The 19,101-nt window shown below is 59.9% G+C and overlaps 1 protein-coding gene across 1 annotated transcript in view; it reads right to left on the bottom strand.

The window, feature by feature from the left end:
• Positions 1–19,101, bottom strand: part of LOC122387601 (rho GTPase-activating protein 32-like) — a 133,677-nt gene that overhangs the window by 94,428 nt on the left and 20,148 nt on the right. Inside the window, exons 2-3 of the mRNA XM_043377941.1 lie at positions 17,557–17,665; positions 8,357–8,510 (exon numbers count right to left, since the gene is read on the bottom strand). Coding sequence (XP_043233876.1) covers positions 8,357–8,510; positions 17,557–17,660 — 258 coding nt within the window. The 5' untranslated portion in view covers positions 17,661–17,665. The remainder of the gene's footprint in view (positions 1–8,356; positions 8,511–17,556; positions 17,666–19,101) is intronic.

The following is a 19,101-nucleotide window of genomic DNA, read 5'->3' as shown; positions in this document are numbered from 1 at the left end:
GCCCGGAACTATTCAGACACCCCGTCCAGCCCGGAACTACTCAGACACCCCGTCCAGCCCGGAACTACTCAGACACCCCGTCCAGCCCGGAACTATTCAGACACCCCGTCCAGCCCGGAACTACTCAGACACCCCGTCCAGCCCGCCAGAGCAGGGCGGCACACAGCCAAAAGATTAGGCACAGCACGAAACAGGGCAGCGCGGACAACCCACAGTCAGCCTACACTCTGCTCTAATCGACTCCGGAAAAACACCAACCGAGCGGGAGACGGAGACCGCTCCGGGAGAGACGGAGACCGCTCCGGGAACCAGCATCGAACAAAAGATCAGAAACTTGATGGAGACGCCCGACTAAGCACAGCCTCGACTGGCCAGAGGCAGCGGCAGGCGCCATTTCGGCAATTTAAGCCAGCCGGCCGCCAGCGGTGCACACCGCTGGTAATGCCAGTGTGGGGGTAGTTAACCCGCGCCCCACTGGGGTCAGTGTATAACACGCCCTACTAGGGGGGGGGGGGCTCTCCATAGCCCCCCTCCTAACTCCGAAACTACTGGGCCGATCGTCAAAATTCAAACGGCGTCTGATAGCCCCGGAAAAAACTGTCGAGCGAAACCTGATTTCATTGACCTCGAGGTCACCGATGACGTCACAGGTCAGGTCAAAGTAAAAATTATTAGCGTTTTGGCTTGTTCACATTTTGGGCTCTGGCCGCCGTCTTACAAGTCAGATCAGGCTCATTTTTGGTTTACACACTCGTGAACAGATGCTCTAGATACCTTGAGGGTACCAAACTTGTACTTTGATTTTCAGGTCAGGGTCAGGTCATCACAGGTCACGGAAATATTATATCATGCATCGGTCACGTGACACATGTTTTGTGGTCCATTTAGGCCATAGATTTCGAATTTGATGTCGTCTGTGTCACTCGAGGTAATTTTGAGTCGAATTTAGCTTAGGTCAGGTCACTTTCAGGTCAAAAAAGGTCAAATCTTGGAGTTAATTTTTTCAACAAAAAAAAAGTGTCTCTTGGATGCAGTTTGAGCTCAGAAACACGATGGTGCTATTTATATTGGTGTACGATGTCAAATACGAACTGAAAAATTGATTTGAAAAATTAATAACTGTGAATTTTTTTGCAATGATGCGTATAACTTGGCCATTTTTGAAGATATTTAGCTAAAACTTGCTAGAGTTAGTCAAAAGCATGCGTTCTGTAACATACATTCCGGTTTTTTCGAAAAGTCAAAAACTTTTTGAAAAAATATAAAAATATAAGTTTTGAATATTATTAAATAAAATTTTCGAAATTTTCAGAATTTTGAAAATCCGAGATAGCAGTTTGATAGCGCAGTCAATTCTGAGTCCTTTCATGCAAAGAAATTGGATCTAGCTTAACCCGCGCCCTGCTGGGGGGGGGGTGTTTGAACACCCCCCTTGTGGTTTTTCGCGAATATCTAAAAAACGGCGGCGCGGAGCGCCGCCGTTTTTGGTACACCTTATCATACATCGATTCTACACATGTTGTGAAAATTTCAGACCAAGGTCATTCAAGGTCAGGTCACCAGGTCACTTGAAGTGACCTCACCTCATAAAAAGTTTCAATGTCTGTCATAGCTACACCGAGTGACCGATCGCTTTGAAACTTTCAGCGATTGCTAAGAGCAATAGCATGTACAAAATGTATATCTCAGAATTTTGATATCGATGACCTAAGGTCAGGTCAATTTTGCGACCTCCCCATTATAAGTCAATGGGAGAAAATTGAAATGCGCCTCTTTTGGACGAAAAACATTATAAACACTCCCAAACACTGAATTACAAGTGGTTTAGACACACTGAACATGAAAATGGTGTCCGTGACTCCTGTTTATGCCCTGAGGTCATCTTAGGTCACGAATGGTATTTATCAGTTTTTTTTTCGCAAATAACTTTTGATAGAGGCATGCTAGAGCGATTAAAACGCCTTAGATGTGTTCAGCTCGACGATACGGATCGACTGATATGCAACATGACCCTTTCCGGTCAGGTCATGACCTTGACCTGAGGTCAAATTTTCAAGTTGACCTTTCAAGGTCAAGTTATAGTTCATTCGATGCGTCTTGACGAGAGAACACGATGCCGGTAAAAGTAAGCTCGTACAAGGCTTGGGTCAAAAGTTATTGCAGAAAAACTGTTTCCGAAAAAAATCGGCTATTTTTGCAGTTTTTGCCCCTGCAGGCAAAACCGTTGACGTTAGGTCAAATCTGAGAAAATTACTCAGAAAGGGCGTTAATAGGGCTATCGAATGCGCTTTTCCGCGGCGCTGTAGCTCTATTGGTTCCCGAGTTATGCGTTGGCTTCTTGGAAATTGTTGACATTCGACCTGGAAATCGGCGAAATTTTGCCTTCAATGACCTCTGGTGACCTGACCTTTGACCTGACCAAAAAATTGACCGAAGTGATTTCCTCATTATTTTTGACGCTCTTTCGAACGCCGCCTTCCGCGTATCGCTACGTGGCCCAGGAGCCGAGTTAGAAGGGGGGTGTTCAAACACCCCCCCAGCAGGGCGTGGAAATCCAGGACCCCCAGCCGGGCGCGGGTTAAAAATTGAGCTCTTGGGAGCGATTGCCGTAGTTCAATGTTTTGCGTCGAAATCGGCCGAACATGACGTCACTCTGACGTCATTTCCAGCCGACCTATGGTAGCTACGAAGTTCAAATTTTGACACAAGGTGTCAAATTTATGCAGCCGAAGGTACAGAAAGTTTGGCGTCGATACGTTGAGTGGTTTGGAAGTTATTACAGAAAAACGGGAGGGGGGCTATGAATAGCCCCCCCCCCCAGTGGGGCGCGGGTTAACAATATACGCTACAGAGCATGAGCTTCGAGGTTCGAAAGCCATGCAGTATGCACAGACCGTCGATGAGTTTCGAGCTCCAGTAGTCCTGGAGGCGCTAGCAGATGACGAGGGGCTGGGGTGGGGAGAGACAGACCACCTGCGCAGCGGACAGTCTTCTGGAGACGCCATCATCAATCACGGGCCGTCGGCGTCGCAGCGCGTGCACAGTGCCCGGGTGGCACGCGCACAATGTGTGCACAGGGAGCCACGCACCTCGTGCACGGAGGGGCGGACAGAGCCGGCGCTCGGCCCGGTATTGTGACAGCCGGCGGGGCGGTCCGGTACTGTCCGACGGTCTGTCAGCGGGCGGCAGACAGACCTGTCTGCACACCTGTGTGCAGGGACACAGTGGGGTCGACACACCATCGGAGGAGCGGACGGTCCGTACCGTCGATAGTCTGTCAGCGGGCCGGGAGCGCCACGCCGGCGGGTGGGACCGCACAGGCCGCGAACTGCAGCACTGACTGCGACAAGGATAATGTGAGAGGCCAGGCCAGGACAGGTATGGGTATATAAATGGCCTGGAGCGAAAGTGAGTTACTACGTTAGAGTTGGAGTGGGAGCGGTGGGCTGCCGGGAGCTGAGAGAATGAGCTGGGGCTTAGACCCGGGAACAGGCAGGGGAGATGAGAGAGTCCCGCCTGGACTGGCAGAGAGATGAGGAGCGAGCCGCGCCCGGACAGAGCCGGTGATATACGTCCGGGCCGCACTGCGCGAGCCGGTCCGGCGGACAGCGCGCCAGGTGGGCTGCAGGACCGACAGCGCCACTACCCAGATGGTGCACTTAGTGCTGAGATACGCGCCCGGTGGTGTCAGAGAAACTGCCAAAGACAGCGGACCAGCACCACACCAAGGTGACAGACCATGGATCAGCAGACCCATCAGAGAAGCAGGATCGATGGATAGTGGGTACGAACTCGTGCACGATTAAAATCAAACTATCAAACCTGGTAACATCAGACGATATTGATAACCCTGAAAAAAAAAACAGACAGCACGCAGCTCACTGTGACATATTGGGGTGACAAAATACATTGCGACATCCGACAACGGAACAGCACTCCAGCGGCCAGCCCTTTTTCTACCTGACAGACGGGGACAGTTCATACCCACCAGACGGGTATGGACAGCTCCTTTCTGACAGACGGGTATGGACAGCTCCTTTCTGACAGACGGGTATGGACAGCTCCTTTCTGACAGACGGGTATGGGAGACAGTTTCTACCTGACAAGCGGGTGGGACAGGCAGCTCTTACCCGACAAATGGGTATGGGGAACAGTTCCTACCTGACAGACGGGTATAGGAGACAGTTCCTACCTGACAAGACGGTATGACGGATAATTCCTACCTGACATGGTATGACGGTCAGTTCCTACCTGACAGACGGTATGACGGTCAGTTCCTACCTGACAGACGGTATGACGGTCATTTCCTACCTGACACGGTATGACGGTCAGTTCCTACCTGACAGACGGTATGACGGTCAGTTCCTACCTGACAGACGGTATGACGGTCAGTTCCTACCTGGCAGACGGGTATGGGGACAGTTTCTACCCGATGGACGGGTATGGGGGAACTTCATACCCGGCAGACGGGTATGGGGGACACGTCCTACCCGACCGACGGGTATGGGGGACAGTTCCTACCTGACAAGACGGTATGACGGATAATTCCTACCTGACAGACGGGTATGACGGTCGGCTTGCAGCCGCAGAACACACTCAGCGGCAGGAAGGAGCACATGAGCCGGTCAGTGATGGCCCACAGGCCGGGCTCGGCGCTGGCCATGGCGGCCCGGCCGGTCGCCGCCGCTCATGGGGCCCGCCGCCGGCCGGCCGCCGCGCCCATGGCCGTCGCCGCAGCGTGACCCGGCAGAGCTACTGTCCCCGTCCGCCGTCCACCGGCCGCAGCACCGACCAGAAGCCGCCCAACGCCCGCGCCGGGTCAGCGCGCCGGTCACCGGGCTGGGTCCGCCGGGCCGGGTCACTCACACGGCGGCTGGATCACCCGCCACCCACCGACACTACACAGACACCGCCGGGATCAGCCCTACCGCCCCGCGCCGCTCAGCACCGCCCACCCTCACCGGGCCCGCACACACACTGCCGGCGGCCAGCCGACCCGACCCGAGCTGACCGCGCCGCGGGGACCTGACCTGACGGCGCCGCGGTCACACCCGGCCGCCACGCCCCCGGCCGCGTCCGCCCGCCGCCGGCCGATCTGGGTTACTGAGTGCGCCGGCGGCGGCGGCGGCGGCCGACAATTGATCGTCGGCACCGTCGCGGCGCCGACGGCGGCCTCGGTGCGTCGCGTCTCAGTGCTGGCCGAGGTCAGCGGCGGCGCGGCCAGTCCCTGACAGTGGGTCGGCGGGGACGGCTGCCCGGGGCCGGAGCGTCATACGGAGGGCCCCAGAGACCAGTCTCAGAGCTCGGCGCCACTATCAAATGAATCCCCGGAGCAGGAACGCAGACGGATTAAGGCGGATAACTGCTCGGCTGAGACTGACGTTCTGAGGACGAGTGCTAATCCGGTGCGTAATAGACAAAGCCACCTCCCAGCCTCTCAGTGCAGTGGGCTGGGCGCTGTAGAGACGGGAGCGGAAGCAGTGTTTCCGCTCCAACTGTTACAGCTGGAGCGGACGGCGCAGAAGATGGCCCGGCGTCCCTGTGCGAGTCATTTGAAGCTAGCAACAATGCTGTGCATTCTGCTATTCCTTCTGGAAGAACAGGCACGTCCCGTTCCCCGACAGCGGACACAATTTCCACACTGTCACGAGCAGCCTCCGCAGACAGCAATTCCTCCGCACGCACATCTCCCACAGCAATGACAACAGACTGGATAACAGCCATATCTGACAGAGACGGCAACCATCTGGATACCACTGCTATCGTTTCCTATGGAAATGACAACAGTCTGGACAACAGCGCTATCGTCCCCGATATCATACTGGATAACAGCGTTATCGTCCCCTACAACGACCTGGACAAGAGCCGGTATAATCTCGGACTGAGATGGTAACACCAATGCCATGGTCCCAGGCTGCGAGTAGCAACACTGCGGCGCTGGAGCGCGAGCCCAACTGATCGTCGAACAGGGGCGCGTTCTGCCGCTCGTCAGCAGCTAGGCCCGTGAGCCTCCGATTCCAGTGTCATTGGCTCGGGATACCCCGCTCTGACCACAGGGCCATTGGCCCGGGACACTCCGTTCCGACCAGAGGGCGACCGGCCCGTTGACTCACTGGGATACCACTACAAACGCACGCCACCAAGCCGACTGGCGGTGACTCGTGAGCCCCTGGGCCACAGCCAGCCGCGGCTAGAGGGAGGTGCGGCGGCCAGCGGTCCCCTCGGCCACACCAGCCGCGGCTACAGGGAGCTGCCGCCGCAGCGTCAATCGCCGGCGCTTTACAGAACAATGAATGTGCGACTGGTCCCAATGGGTCATGCTGAGCCCGAGGGGTGGGTGTGAGAGCCGCGGCCGTACAGCCGGCCCCGTCTGCAGCAGGCGGCGGGTGCGGCGGCCGTACAGCCGGCGGGTGCGGCGGGCCGACCGCCGGCGCAGCCTGCAGGTGGCACGCGGATGCGTGTGCGTGTGTGGGCCGCCGGTGGCCGGTTGGGCGGCCAAAGAAAACGGCGCGTGCGGCGGTGACAGCGCCGTGTCGCGGAGGAGGAGGGACGGCGGCGACGTGCCGTCAGCGGCCGAGACTCGCCACCTGGGAGGACGCCCGGCCGACCGACGCCGGGTCACAGCTCAGACCGGCGGACTGGCGCGGGGTCACAGTCACAGACCGGCGGACTGACGCGGGGTCACAGTCACAGACCGGCGGACTGGCGCGGGGTCACCGCGGCCGCAGACCGGTGCAGGCACACTACACAAACACAGTCAGGCACCTGCTCACAGGAATCCAAACAGACCAGTGCTGCTCTTACAAGCACAAACACAGCGCCTGACACAACAGAACACAAACTTCCGAGTACTGATATGCACACAATCACAGACACACATCATGACTGCTAGGTTGTGCATGTACGAAAACACTTAAGCATACTTGAATTCGAGAACACAGATGCCTGCATGCAGTGCTGCTGTAGCATTGTATAAACACTAACAGTTCCAGTGTCTACGAGCTCAAATGGCAATGAGGAACCCAAGTGACGTATGAGTACACTCACAGTTGTGCCAAACAACGATAAACCAGAAACGACACAACCGAGATACCATTCAATCACAAGCATCTGTGAGACATCCCTTCCAAAAATGGAACCAAATCAGCAACGGAGCCGGCGAAAGACAGCTTCTGTATCTCAGGCTTTTGGGATGACCTTTCTATCGTACCTATCTACATAGCTGTCGCCAGGACGGGACTCATACTCGACGGAGATGCAGCTCCGCAAAGGGTATATCTGTGTCAGAGGGACAAAGGGGCCGCACAGCCCAGATAGCACCGCCAGCCGCCGCCGCCAGCCGGCCGGATATGGGCCATTTCCGGTGTCATGGAGCGCGCGCGCCAAGGTCGCGGTCGCCGAGGAAGCAGCCACTTGTCTCCGAGAGAGCGGCGCGGTTTATCAATGAGCTATCTGTCGGCGCTCTGGGCTGCCGTCAGGGCCGTAACGGCGGGAGTTGCTCCTCATCGACCAGAGAGCTATCACCAGCCACACAGCTAACACCACCAGAAAACGGACGGAGGACGCCGCGTCCCAACGCCTCTCAGCTTATTGTTCAGGCTTATTGGATCGACAATGTCTTTCAACAAGAAGTCCAGAAGGCCACAAACACGGGGTGATATAATACTTACACATGAACAACAGCCACCGAACAGTCTAGTATCTTACCGCCTATCGTCGAGCAGGCAAACAAACCACCATGACATCATAGCAGCAGTGACAACAGCGAACCAAATCCTCCAGGGTCAAACTAGTGCCATTGTTTACTTCAGGGACTTATGCTGACTTGAGCGCTGACCCGGAATAGCGCACTGCGCAGCGATTTACGCCCTTTAAAAATCATGGTTGTATCGTTGTTAAAAAGGGGCTGCAAAAGCAGCACTTTTATTCAGGATGGTTGCACCGTTTGTACATTGGACGTTTAAGGATGCCCTTGGCCCATGTGAGATACAGGAAATCGCATGCATAAATTGAAAGTAAGGCGTACAGTGTGCGGCGAACTCTTTCCTCTTTTCAGCCGCGCCCTAAACAGCCGGGGTGGAAACATTCTATGGGTGAATAATTGCATTCAAAATGGGAGGAAAATCAACCACAACTTAACCATTCCGCGCTAATTAATCACTCAGCATAAAACAAAACAAATGACCCAGGAAAAAAAGGTGGGATTTGGATGACTAAAGGAGGCATTGTAAGCCGGTACCACATGATGTCAGCAGAAGACGCGGCTGGTCTAGTCGCGCAGTCAGCCCAGCGGACCCATTGTGCAGACTAAGCAGAGGGACCCGCCCCTCCCCGGGCGGCGCCGCGCCCCACTGACCTGTGAGACGTATTTGGGGTCGATGTCGGATAGTTCGCGCGCCCGCCGACAGAGGGGAGTGGTGGCGGTGGACGGCGGCGAGGCGGCCGTGGTGACGGGCGCGGCGGCCAGCGCCGCCAGGCCGCTCCGCTCCCCCAGACAGGGCGTCTGCGACCTGTGGACAGCGCCGGACACTGTCAGACGGGGGGACAGGTCCATACACACACAGAGACACGGCGTGTACCACCTGCAGATAGCGCCGGACATTGTCAGACGGGGGGACAGGTCCATACACACACAGAGACACGGCGTGTACCACCTGCAGATAGCGCCGGACATTGTCAGACGGGGGGACAGGTCCATACACACACAGAGACACGGCGTGTGCCACCTGCAGATAGCGCCGGACATTGTCAGACGGGGGGACAGGTCCATACACACACAGAGACACGGCGTGTGCCACCTGCAGATAGCGCCGGACATTGTCAGACGGGGGGACAGGTCCATACACACACAGAGACACGGCGTGTGCCACCTGCAGATAGCGCCGGACATTGTCAGACGGGGGGGACAGGTCCATACACACACAGAGACACGGCGTGTGCCACCTGCAGATAGCGCCGGACATTGTCAGACGGGGGGACAGGTCCATACACACACAGAGACACGGCGTGTGCCACCTGCAGATAGCGCCGGACATTGTCAGACGGGGGGACAGGTCCATACACACACAGAGACACGGCGTGTGCCACCTGCAGATAGCGCCGGACATTGTCAGACGGGGGGACAGGTCCATACACACACAGAGACACGGCGTGTGCCACCTGCAGATAGCGCCGGACATTGTCAGACGGGGGGACAGGTCCATACACACACAGACAGGGAGTCTGCGACCTGCCAACAGCGCGGCCGACACTGTCAGAAGAGCGCAGAATACAACCATGACAGAAGGGTGGGGAGCAGGCCCACACACACACGAAGCCTGCGACCTGCGGACGGCGCAGACAGAATTCTGTCAGATCACACCGCAGACCCACTGCGGCAGCGGTGCCAGTAGAATATGCGAGTCAAAAAACACCATTCGATGGTCATCATTCTCAGAGCACACAACACAACGCACAGCGGCAGTGGCAACATCCACAGCCGACAGAAAACAGCCAGGCAGAGGCTCACGAGTCACAAAGCTGCGCTCATGGACTGGCGGCCAGAGGTCCACCGGACAGCGCCGTCCTGGACATGCGGCCGAGCCAGCACCTACAAAAACGGGCGGCTGGTCGTCCCACACACCCGCCTGGTCCATGTAATTACCAATGTTCTGGCAGTCGTACTGGCGTCGGGATGTGTCAGGGAGAGGCGCCGACGGCAGCGATGGGAGAGAGTAGAGGGAACAGAGAGCGTCGCGGGTGATTATCTAATCATTCAGGGACCTGGTACCGCGCCCACAGCAGCACGTCATGTCGTTCCGGCTGGTATGGTGCTTCTGAACAGCCTCGGCGAGCGATAAGACACAGCCTGACTGAGAAAAACCAGATAGTATCGCATCAGACAACAGCATATCGTCAAAAACACACCGTGGAATGGCTCGAGAGTAAAATCCTTTTCTTCACATGCGATTAGAGGTATACGATTGGTGTTCAATGTGTTCGCTGACACAGCAAAGCCGAGTGGTGTGCACTGAGCGTCTCAGCTATCTCTGGACCAGGACGGTAGCCCTAGCCCAGGAGGACAGGGGACGACGGCCATTGCCGGGCCAGCGCTGGCCCGGCTGCCGAGAGAGGTCACCTTCTCAGGCTGGCCACAGCCGAGTCACGGGGCCCGGGGCGAGCGGTGCTACCGGCACACGGCGCTCCCGTGAGACGGTATCCACGCCAGGTCACCGTCCCACTGCCGATCACCACAGACACCACCACCACATAAACACCAGGCCACAGGTCACTACAGGAGGGCCAGTACACCACTGCGGCAGCGCAGTCACCAGCCGCCGTCCACACAAACACAGCCAGTCAGCCGGCCGGTCAGTCAGACGCCACAAACACCAGAGTGACCGCGGCCGGCGGCGGGCGCGAACTATGGCACACGGATGGAGCCGCTCCGACGCTCCATACCCGCCCTGGCGCGGCGGGCGGCCACTTCAGACGGTCGGCGGCCGGGGCAAAAAGGCGGCCCGGCCACAGCTGATCGGCCGCCTCAGCCGCGATTATTGTCTGAGTCACACTGGCCGCGTCAGCTGAGCCGGGCGGACGGACGGACGTCACAGCGGCTGGGGAAGCCGGTCAGCGGCACACTCACAAACAGAAGCGCCTGCGGTTAGAGCTGTTACGCGGATAACGGGGAGGAGCACCCCCGGGGCAGCAGCACCAGCGGCAGCAGAGCAGCAGCAGCGCACCAGCGATGACGAGCAGCCGGGCTCATGCATGTTAGCCGGTGTCCATTCAGAGCTACAGTGCAGCTCCTGGGGTCGGTGCCAGTCACCTCTGTAGCACGGATGTCGGTCGGGGGCCGACCCGTCTCCTGGTGCCGGCCGCTGTGGAACAGGACGACCGCCGAGGTCCCTCAGTGGGATCAGCCGGCCGCCGGGGCCGCCTCCCAGGGCACTGCCGGGAGGAATCCTGGCGACACCTCTCCCATCGGTACCGCGTCAGTACCGTGAGGAGGTCCGCGGCTCCCTCCAGCCGGCCTATAACGTCCTCCAGCCGGCCCACAGCGCCCTCCAGCTGGCCTATAACGTTCTCCAGCCGGCTCACAGCACCCTCCAGCCGGGCTATGAGCCACTCCAGCCGGCCTGCCGCGTCATCCGTCTCTGGTCGCTGTGGGACGGCCTGCTCCCTGTCCCGGCCCGGGGCTGGCGCCGGGGCGGAGGCTGTGACCGGGGCGGAGTCTGGAACGGGAGCAGAGGTCGCCGGAGTGCGCCCGCCGCCTCTGTCCACCGGTGGCGGGGACAGGGAGCCGGTGACCGCCAGCCGCCGCCTCTTGGTGGCCCGCTGCGGCCGCTCGGCGGCTCTGGCCGGGTCGCAGACGGACCGGCGCTTCCCGGCCCGTCCCACGCACGCCCTCAGCATCGTCTCTCGGATGCGGAGGGGTGTTGGGGGATGGCGCCGCCGACCGCCGCGCCGTCAGCTGTGACCGCGCCGCGCCGGACCCGGTCCCATGGCTCCGGCCGGGTCAGCTGGGTCCCGCCGAGCCGGCTACTGGGGAAAAGGTCACCACTCCGGCGCCAGGTCAGGTCACTGCGCCACCACTGCACTGTCGCGCCCCGTCCAGGTCGTGTCCGAGCCGCGAGCCGGTGTCCTCCCTCCACCACTGCCGAGAGCCGACTGCGCTAACTATTTTCATCTGTGCTCCTAGGAGCTGCCAAGATTCGTCTGGAGTTCACCTGTCCATTAATCTCTCTCAGCTGAGCGCCAATGACGACCGGCCGACGGGCTCAAAGGACCACCGGGCTCCTGAAAACGGAGCTGCGCCTACTGACCCCTATTCCGGCGGGCCGCTTTGATGCGTGAGCGGGTGGCGGCGGCGGGCGAGCACCGGCCGGCCGGGGCCCTGGAGTGGTGCCCGGGACGTCATCGGGGGCGGCGTCACGTCCGGCGGCCGCTGCCAACCGCCGCCGCCGCCGCCGCCGTCCGTCATCGGTCAGAGAGGCCCGGCCGGCGGCAGCGGGGTAGTCAATAGTCATAGTGCCTCTCGAGTCTCGGTGGGGACACGGTCCAGGTACGGTATCACTGCGGTATGCCACAGAACGGCCTCGGAGCGCCGGAGCCGACCGCGGCCCCTTCCGTGCACGAAACCTGACCTGATGTGTGGTGTAATATAGCTCTTAATTATGTTGCCAGCGCCTCCCGCCGGTGTTCTCCATCCGACACGGAGCCCACCGACCAGCTGTCTCACGCCGTCACTCGTCAGTCACATCCCCATCAGATCGCGGCAGCTCAGTCACCAGAACACTGATATCCTTCCGCCTCAATCAGCGCGGCCCTGTAGTGAGTAGCCACTGACGGGTAACCGGTAGGGTTGTACGAATCGAGGTCGGTGGGAAACTGGGGCACCGACCTAGTGACAATGATCCCTCTCTTCCCCTTCTACCGCCTTCCGGTCAGCGTGATGAGATCAAACACCCGTGTCTCTAAGCGCACCGTCCGCCGTGACGGCAGCCCAGGCCGACCCAGTCAACCCCGGGCCCGGGGAGGTCACCTTCGGGCCCGGGGAGGTCGCCCTCGGACACGGGCAGGGTCACCCTCGGAGGCAAACAGGGTCACCATCTGTCTCATCCCGTTCCAGCCATTATCCCCGGAGCATCCCGGCCGCAGTGATCTATCTGGACGGCGTGATCCGGGGACCGGTCGACCGTGGCGCGCACCGTTCCACCCTGCCGGTCACCGGTCAAATGGACGGTGAAATTCGACCCGACCGGCCGCAGACCCAGACCGGCCACAGGCCAATGGGCGCATCGCTCACTGTCGCACCCGGACTCTTTGAAGGGCTCGCCGCAAATGAGCACCGCGACTAAAATCAACAACAGCCTCATGCGTGCGCGCCAAGAGCGACAGAGCGCGTCTGTACGGCCGCGCCGTCAGCCCTCTGACCGGTGAGTCTCTGATGGATCGCACGTGACTCGCCGGCCGGCCGTCGTCACCTGCGTCTAATTCAGCGCGGCCCGCGCCACCGCCCGACCACACGTGAGTCTGTGCACGGCGCCGCAGCTCGGCGGGCCACCGGAACCACCATGGAGGGATCGATCCAGACCGGGCTGACGGCGGACCGCGACCACCACGCCATCTGCACACCAGCCAGCAAACTACAGTTTACGTTTCCGCCCACAGGTGGCGGTCAGGTGAGCAGCGCTTCAGCGAGATCCTTTTTCACCGCGAGGCGCACGCGGTCGTCAATCAAACAAATACGAAAACAATGCCGTAAATCCGCCGAGCGCCGCCAGCGCCCGGCGTGGCAGACGGGTGAGTGAGCGGTGCGGCTCCGTCTGAGACGGGATGGGGACGGGGTAGGTCGGTAACTACGCCGCCGCCGCCGGACCACTGCGGGACAGATACATCACACATGGAACTGTATCTAATCACAGGACCAGTGCAGACCCTCACAATTGCTCTCTCCCTGTCGCGGAGGGCAGTCAGACTGAGACAGGGTCTAGAATTAGTGGGCTAGAATGGGAGGAGAAAGCGTCATGAGGCGAGGGGTCGAGGTCAGGTCAACAATGGGTCGTCTGATGAATGATGTTTGACTAACCAAGTCGCGTATCTCGACTCAACATGCTAGTTACCTAAATGCTGTGCAATTATCAGAGCGGCAAGGTAGCCTAGTCTCAGGCAGCTCAACGTAGCAGAGCTGCCATGAACAGATGTCATGGACAGCTGACACGGAGTCGGGAGTTGGTGTGACTTCATAGAGCACTGGTGACACAGCAAGCACGGACCGTTACCAGTCGAAAGGTAACCAGATAGTTAGACAGCCACTTAGCCAGCCGGAGCCAGCCAGCCAGCTAGCCAACCAGTTACCAGCCACTCCGGCAGCCGGGTCGGTCCCAGCCGCGCGCGGCATTCCCTTTTCCAACTCTGCGCCTGTCGCGTTCCCACCACAGCACACCCAGTCGGCGGCTCCGGGGGCTGTCAGATCGCATATGTCATCCCTCGGCTGTACGGCGGGGCGGGCCGGGCGGCTGCGGGCTGGAGCCGAATCTACCAGCGCCCCCGCCGGCCGTCTGGGAGGGGGGTAGGGGCCCCCTACCCCCTCCCAGACGGCTGACGCCAGTCCGCGTCTGAAGGGCTGAATCTACCACAGCGGCCGTCTCTACTAATCCGCCCTATCACGGAGCTGTCGGCCGAGTCCGTGTGATTCAGCCGTCAGAGACGGCGCCGGGCATCGGCCGACGTGGGACGGCACGGCGCCGAAGGACGGGTAAAATAGACGCCTCATAAGGCGACGTAGCGACGAAACGATGACTGGTCAGAGCTCCGACATGGCGCGACATTCACAATCGACACATCTGACCTCGGCTGCTCCCCGCGGTCAGCATTGCTCGGTGTTTGAACTGATCGGCGGCACTCGTTCCGGCCATCCTCCTCTGGCTCCGTTTGGTCATCTCCAATCAAAGCCTCAATCACGACCCTCCCACATCCTGCGCCGTCACTGGCACGCCCCTCCCCTCTGCCGGACTGGGTCCCCCCTCCCCCCTACTGTCCGACACCCTATCGGCGGCCATCGGCAGGCAGTGTGGCTCCAGTGGCACAACACACTGCTCTTCTACGGCCGCTGGCTGTTGTGGTGCCCACTGCCCAGCCGCCACGGTCCTTCCCGTGAACTGATCGCGCACGGAGACAACTGTCCAGTGTCCATCTGCCCACACGGAGCTGGTCGCACAGAGCTCTTCCCACAGAGCCGCCCGTCAAGAACTGTTCAGATCGGAACCTCAACACCGCTGCTGCACTGAACAGCACGGCACACCAGCCAGCGTGTCCAGCGTGTTCCGTTGCGCCGGTGCAGTGACGGGAGCGGCGCGGGGTGATTCCTCGGCGATGGGGGCAAACGATCACTGCACGCCGCACAGACAGTCACCGAGCAGTCAGACGGCCACTGAACGCTGAACAGTGGACAGCGAAAGGTGGACATTCACCACATCAGGCTGTCACCTGACCCGTCTGCCGCGGCCAGCTACCACCACAAATAACAGTGGCTGCAGGAGCCATTCGGCCGCCAGCCGCCAGTACAGTTATCGTCGCAGCCGCCCTCCGCTGTATCTGCTCCGCCAACAGATCCGCTCTCCACTCTCTCCGCAGGTCCGCCCAGATTTCCCTCCGATACGGCCCACTGAGTAATTGAAACCGCTCCCGGTAGACGCGTTTTCCCTCCTCAGCTTAATGCATTTATTGAATCACAGCACACAGGCCAGCGCTGATGTCGATCCAGGAAAAGTAGCCTCTCAATGAGTCAAGCCAGCGCTGGTTTTGTCCAGCAATAGCGTAATTACTCACTTTCGAACCGCCCTCGGGATAGCGGCCTGGGATGGACGGCGCCGCTGCGGCCGCGGGTCGCGGACCCAGTCACCTCTGCAGAGCCACCGGTACCGTCTACCCCGGCCGCTGCGAGCGCCGACCGCCGGGTCACGGGCCATCCACCTCCTCAGGGCCGCCGGTACCGGTTCACACGGCGCCGCGCAGCCCGCCGGCAAATAGAGCAGCCCTGTCCACGGAAACCGGAGCTGAGGTCCGCCACACGACCGGCCCGCGTCTGATGCTGCGTGTGCCCTCGCCCTTTCAGTGGATATCGTCGTTCCATGGCGACTGTTCGATAGTCGCACGGAGAAAAGCCCGGGCCGGTGGACCAAATAGCTGGAGCCGGTGGACAGAATACCCCGCCAACTGATAGCCGGAACTGCCAGAGGAGTTGTTGGGGATTTCGTATCAGCGTGGGGGCTAAACCTCATACAAACTCTGTCAAATCCCCTGTGAATCAAATCCAAGTTTGTTCAGAGATCTGACTGAATGCGGTCCGAGCCAGGTCGAGACTAGCTCCTCGGCTCCGCACGCGCGGCCGGACCGAGCCCCGCCCGCGGGGTGCCCGGTCCGCAGAGCCCCGCGTGGACGGCCGGTCCGTGCAGGCCGGTGACCGGCGCCAGGGCGGTCATTCACGGTCCAGCCGAGGTCCAGCCGAGGCCGGACTAGCGGTTCGTCCCAGGGCGCAGCCCATCTGATGACCAGGGTTTTCCCACTCTGCCGGCCTGGCTCCAGGGCGATATAGCCTATCCACTGCTGCTAACTAATTGTGTACAGCTATAGAAGTAGGCACTGAAACTAGCTAAACATCAGACCAAATGTGAAAGGTACTGATATTCCACACACAGTTCCAGTTACCACCAAATGCGTACTATCCCCTAATTCTGGTATGCATATCCCGTTAGCTTTCCAGATGGTTGTTCGCTATGCGTAGTTGTGGCGATCTAGTGCGATGACGCATCCCCGCATTCGGCTGGCGGCGGCCGCTCGGTGCCGGCTTGGGCAGCCATACATTACGGAAGGTCAAAGCGCACCACTCGGAGAGGGAGGGACGGCAGAGCTGGCAGCGCGACCGATCGACCGACTGACGAGTGACGACCGACCGATCGGCACTGAGTGGGTGCGGCAGGTCAACATGGCCCGTCGAGTGTTTGTCCGTGCGTGGCGGGCGAGCGAGGCTGGGGAGAGCAGCCATCGAGCGGAGGCGAGACTTGGCCACTAGTGTGGATACGGAGCAGCCACGTTCATTAATGGCGCCAATGTTCTAAAAATGAGACAGTTCCTAAACGGCAATGAAGGTTAGCTGTGGCACCCGGCCTAGCCAGTTCAGAGGCTGGGACTTCGGTGCAAGGCCCGCCCGACAGGTAATCTTGCCCGACAGCGTCGATGCAGCTGTTGTCTGGGCCGGCCCGAGGCCGTGTGAGAGCCCGGGGCATGTGGGTATGGTCAACGTTCAGCAGGTCACTCTCACTGCACAGTTCACATTCACCAGATCCGTCGATACAAGCTGTGCATGCCTGACTGAGTATCGGCTGCCACAAACCACCTTGAGACAGCACAGGTCCAGTCGTCAGTACCCACACTTAGCACATGCACTACTGCAGTCAACTTGCGGTCAACCTGCATATCAGCAAACCAACTCGATCATCGATGGCATCCGCCTAGCAATTAGGGCGCCTGTCTCCGAAACACCAGCCCAGAAGCTCCGCCATCCAGTGTTTGCCCCTCACCCGAGTGCTGTGTATTGTTCACAGCTCCAAACAATGCCCCTGACCATACCGGCCGGGTCGCGTTTCTAAGGCGGGCTGCTCCGGTTCCCATTGTTTGGCCGGAGACGGACCAAACATCCGTGTCCTGTGGCGTGGCTCGGCGGCTGAGCCTCGGGCCATGTGGCGCGGCACATCCTCTCACCACGGAAGGGCGCAGCGGCCGTGGGCGCCGATATACAGGCGTCAGCCGCTGCCAGCGGTCCCCATACGGTCCGCGATCCGCCAATCAGATGGAGCAGCAGTCTGTGCCGACCTGACCTCAGCTGACCAGACTAGGCAGTAGGCACTGACACAACATGACCTCAGCTGGCTTGACCTCAGTTGGCCTGATCCGACCTCAGCTGACCTGACCGGTAATAACCTGAAATTACCTCAACTGACCTGACATTGCGCAGACTGACCAGCTGCCGCCTGGTGTTACACTGCATGCGTTACCGTGTGTCGCGGCACTGACCTGACATCGCGCAGGCTGACCAGGTGGCGCCGGTGCCGCCGCGCCGGAGCCGTCCGGTACGGGTTCTGCGACTTGGACCAGCTGGCCGGCGCCGACACCGACATGCTGCCTGTGGACAGACACACAGACAGTGGGGGGTTAGTTTCCACTCAGTCACACAGACACAAGTCAATGCGGGAGACACGTACCACGCCGTATTTCCTTCCCTGCAACGTAGTGTGAAGCTCCTCAATGTAAATCCATCTGTTAAATCCCAGACCTATTAGCATGAGAGCCACGTCAAGTGTCAAAACATTGGCGCCCGATAATAATCTCGAGTGTTTACTAAGCCAACAGTCTGTGTGCGGAGCTCAGGGCGCCGATCTGTGTGCCGAACTAGCGCCGCCGCCGGTCGAACGAAACTCGATACGGCTCTGGCGGTCCTGGCGCTCCCCGGTCCCACCGACCACACGGGGTAGGCGCGCAGAGCTCTGTGATAGCTCGGCAACTCGTGCTGTGTGCGCTGGTTTCGCTGTTTGGACACGACCTTTATTACGCTGTTAGAGATCCCCGCCCCCCTCAGTACACATTACACCTGCTACAGAGCAACGGCCGGAGGCGAACCACAGCACCCGCCGAGTTCGGCAGCCGCTCCCAGCGCCTGCCTCCCCGTGCACACAGAGGGGGAGGCGGTGTCAGTGTGCACACAGGACAGGCACGCGCCGGACAGCCGGTAGTCCTGGGGAACCTGACGGCGCCGAACACAGCTCTCCGGCGGCTGCCGAGCCGCGCCGGGTCCCGCCGAGCCGACAGGGGAGCAGCCCCACCCAGCAGGAAAGTCAGACCGTACCGTCCATTGTCCGCCCCGGCCGAGTCCCGACCGCGGCCGTCCCTATGGCGGCCCCGCGTCCCGTCCAAGTGCAGGCTGACTCACGTGTGCTTTCCGCACGCGACGCATTCATCGACTTTAGCCGGGCGCTCGGCAGAAGGAGCCAGCTGAGGCTCGTGACGCCGCCGACTGCCGGGCCGTTCGGTCGTCCATCAGAGCTGCGCTGCGCTGCAGCCGACAGAATCTGCCAGAGTCGGCTCCCAATGGCCGGGCGTGGCGCCGCCAGCCCGCGCCGGCGGCTCACTATACGGCGATGCGTCATTGTTTGAGCAACAGTTCTGAAGTATCACCCGGTGGATCAACACAGCTCGGCGGCGTTCGACTTTGGACGCCACCCAACAAACTACTTCGCCGCCGTAAACCGACTTCATCTTCCCGGGAAAGATAAACACCATTTGTTTATCAGTTTACACCGATCAACAGCATTTCCTCGACGCTTTACCCCGTCTCGCATGTCGTCGACGCTTCGTCCTGTAACCGCCAAGATTACAGTCCAGGCTCATCAAACGGCGACCACAGCGGAGAGCAGGACAGAAGGGTCCGTTCAGTGGTGCCGAGTGCCGGGCTGCGTGGGTGGAGCGAGCGGGGGTCGGCCGCAGTGTGCCGTCCCCTAGGCCACTTCCCGCGGCAGGCGGACTCCGACGCCCTGTCCCTGGGGAGGAGGCGATAAGGACTAA

This window comes from Amphibalanus amphitrite, unplaced genomic scaffold (assembly GCF_019059575.1).
Source record: "Amphibalanus amphitrite isolate SeventyFive unplaced genomic scaffold, NRLGWU_Aamphi_draft 000291F_arrow, whole genome shotgun sequence".
In the NCBI taxonomy this organism is placed as follows: domain Eukaryota; kingdom Metazoa; phylum Arthropoda; class Thecostraca; order Balanomorpha; family Balanidae; genus Amphibalanus; species Amphibalanus amphitrite.
The sequence above is the reverse complement of the archived record's forward strand: the minus strand, read 5'-3'. Positions and strand labels throughout refer to the sequence as shown.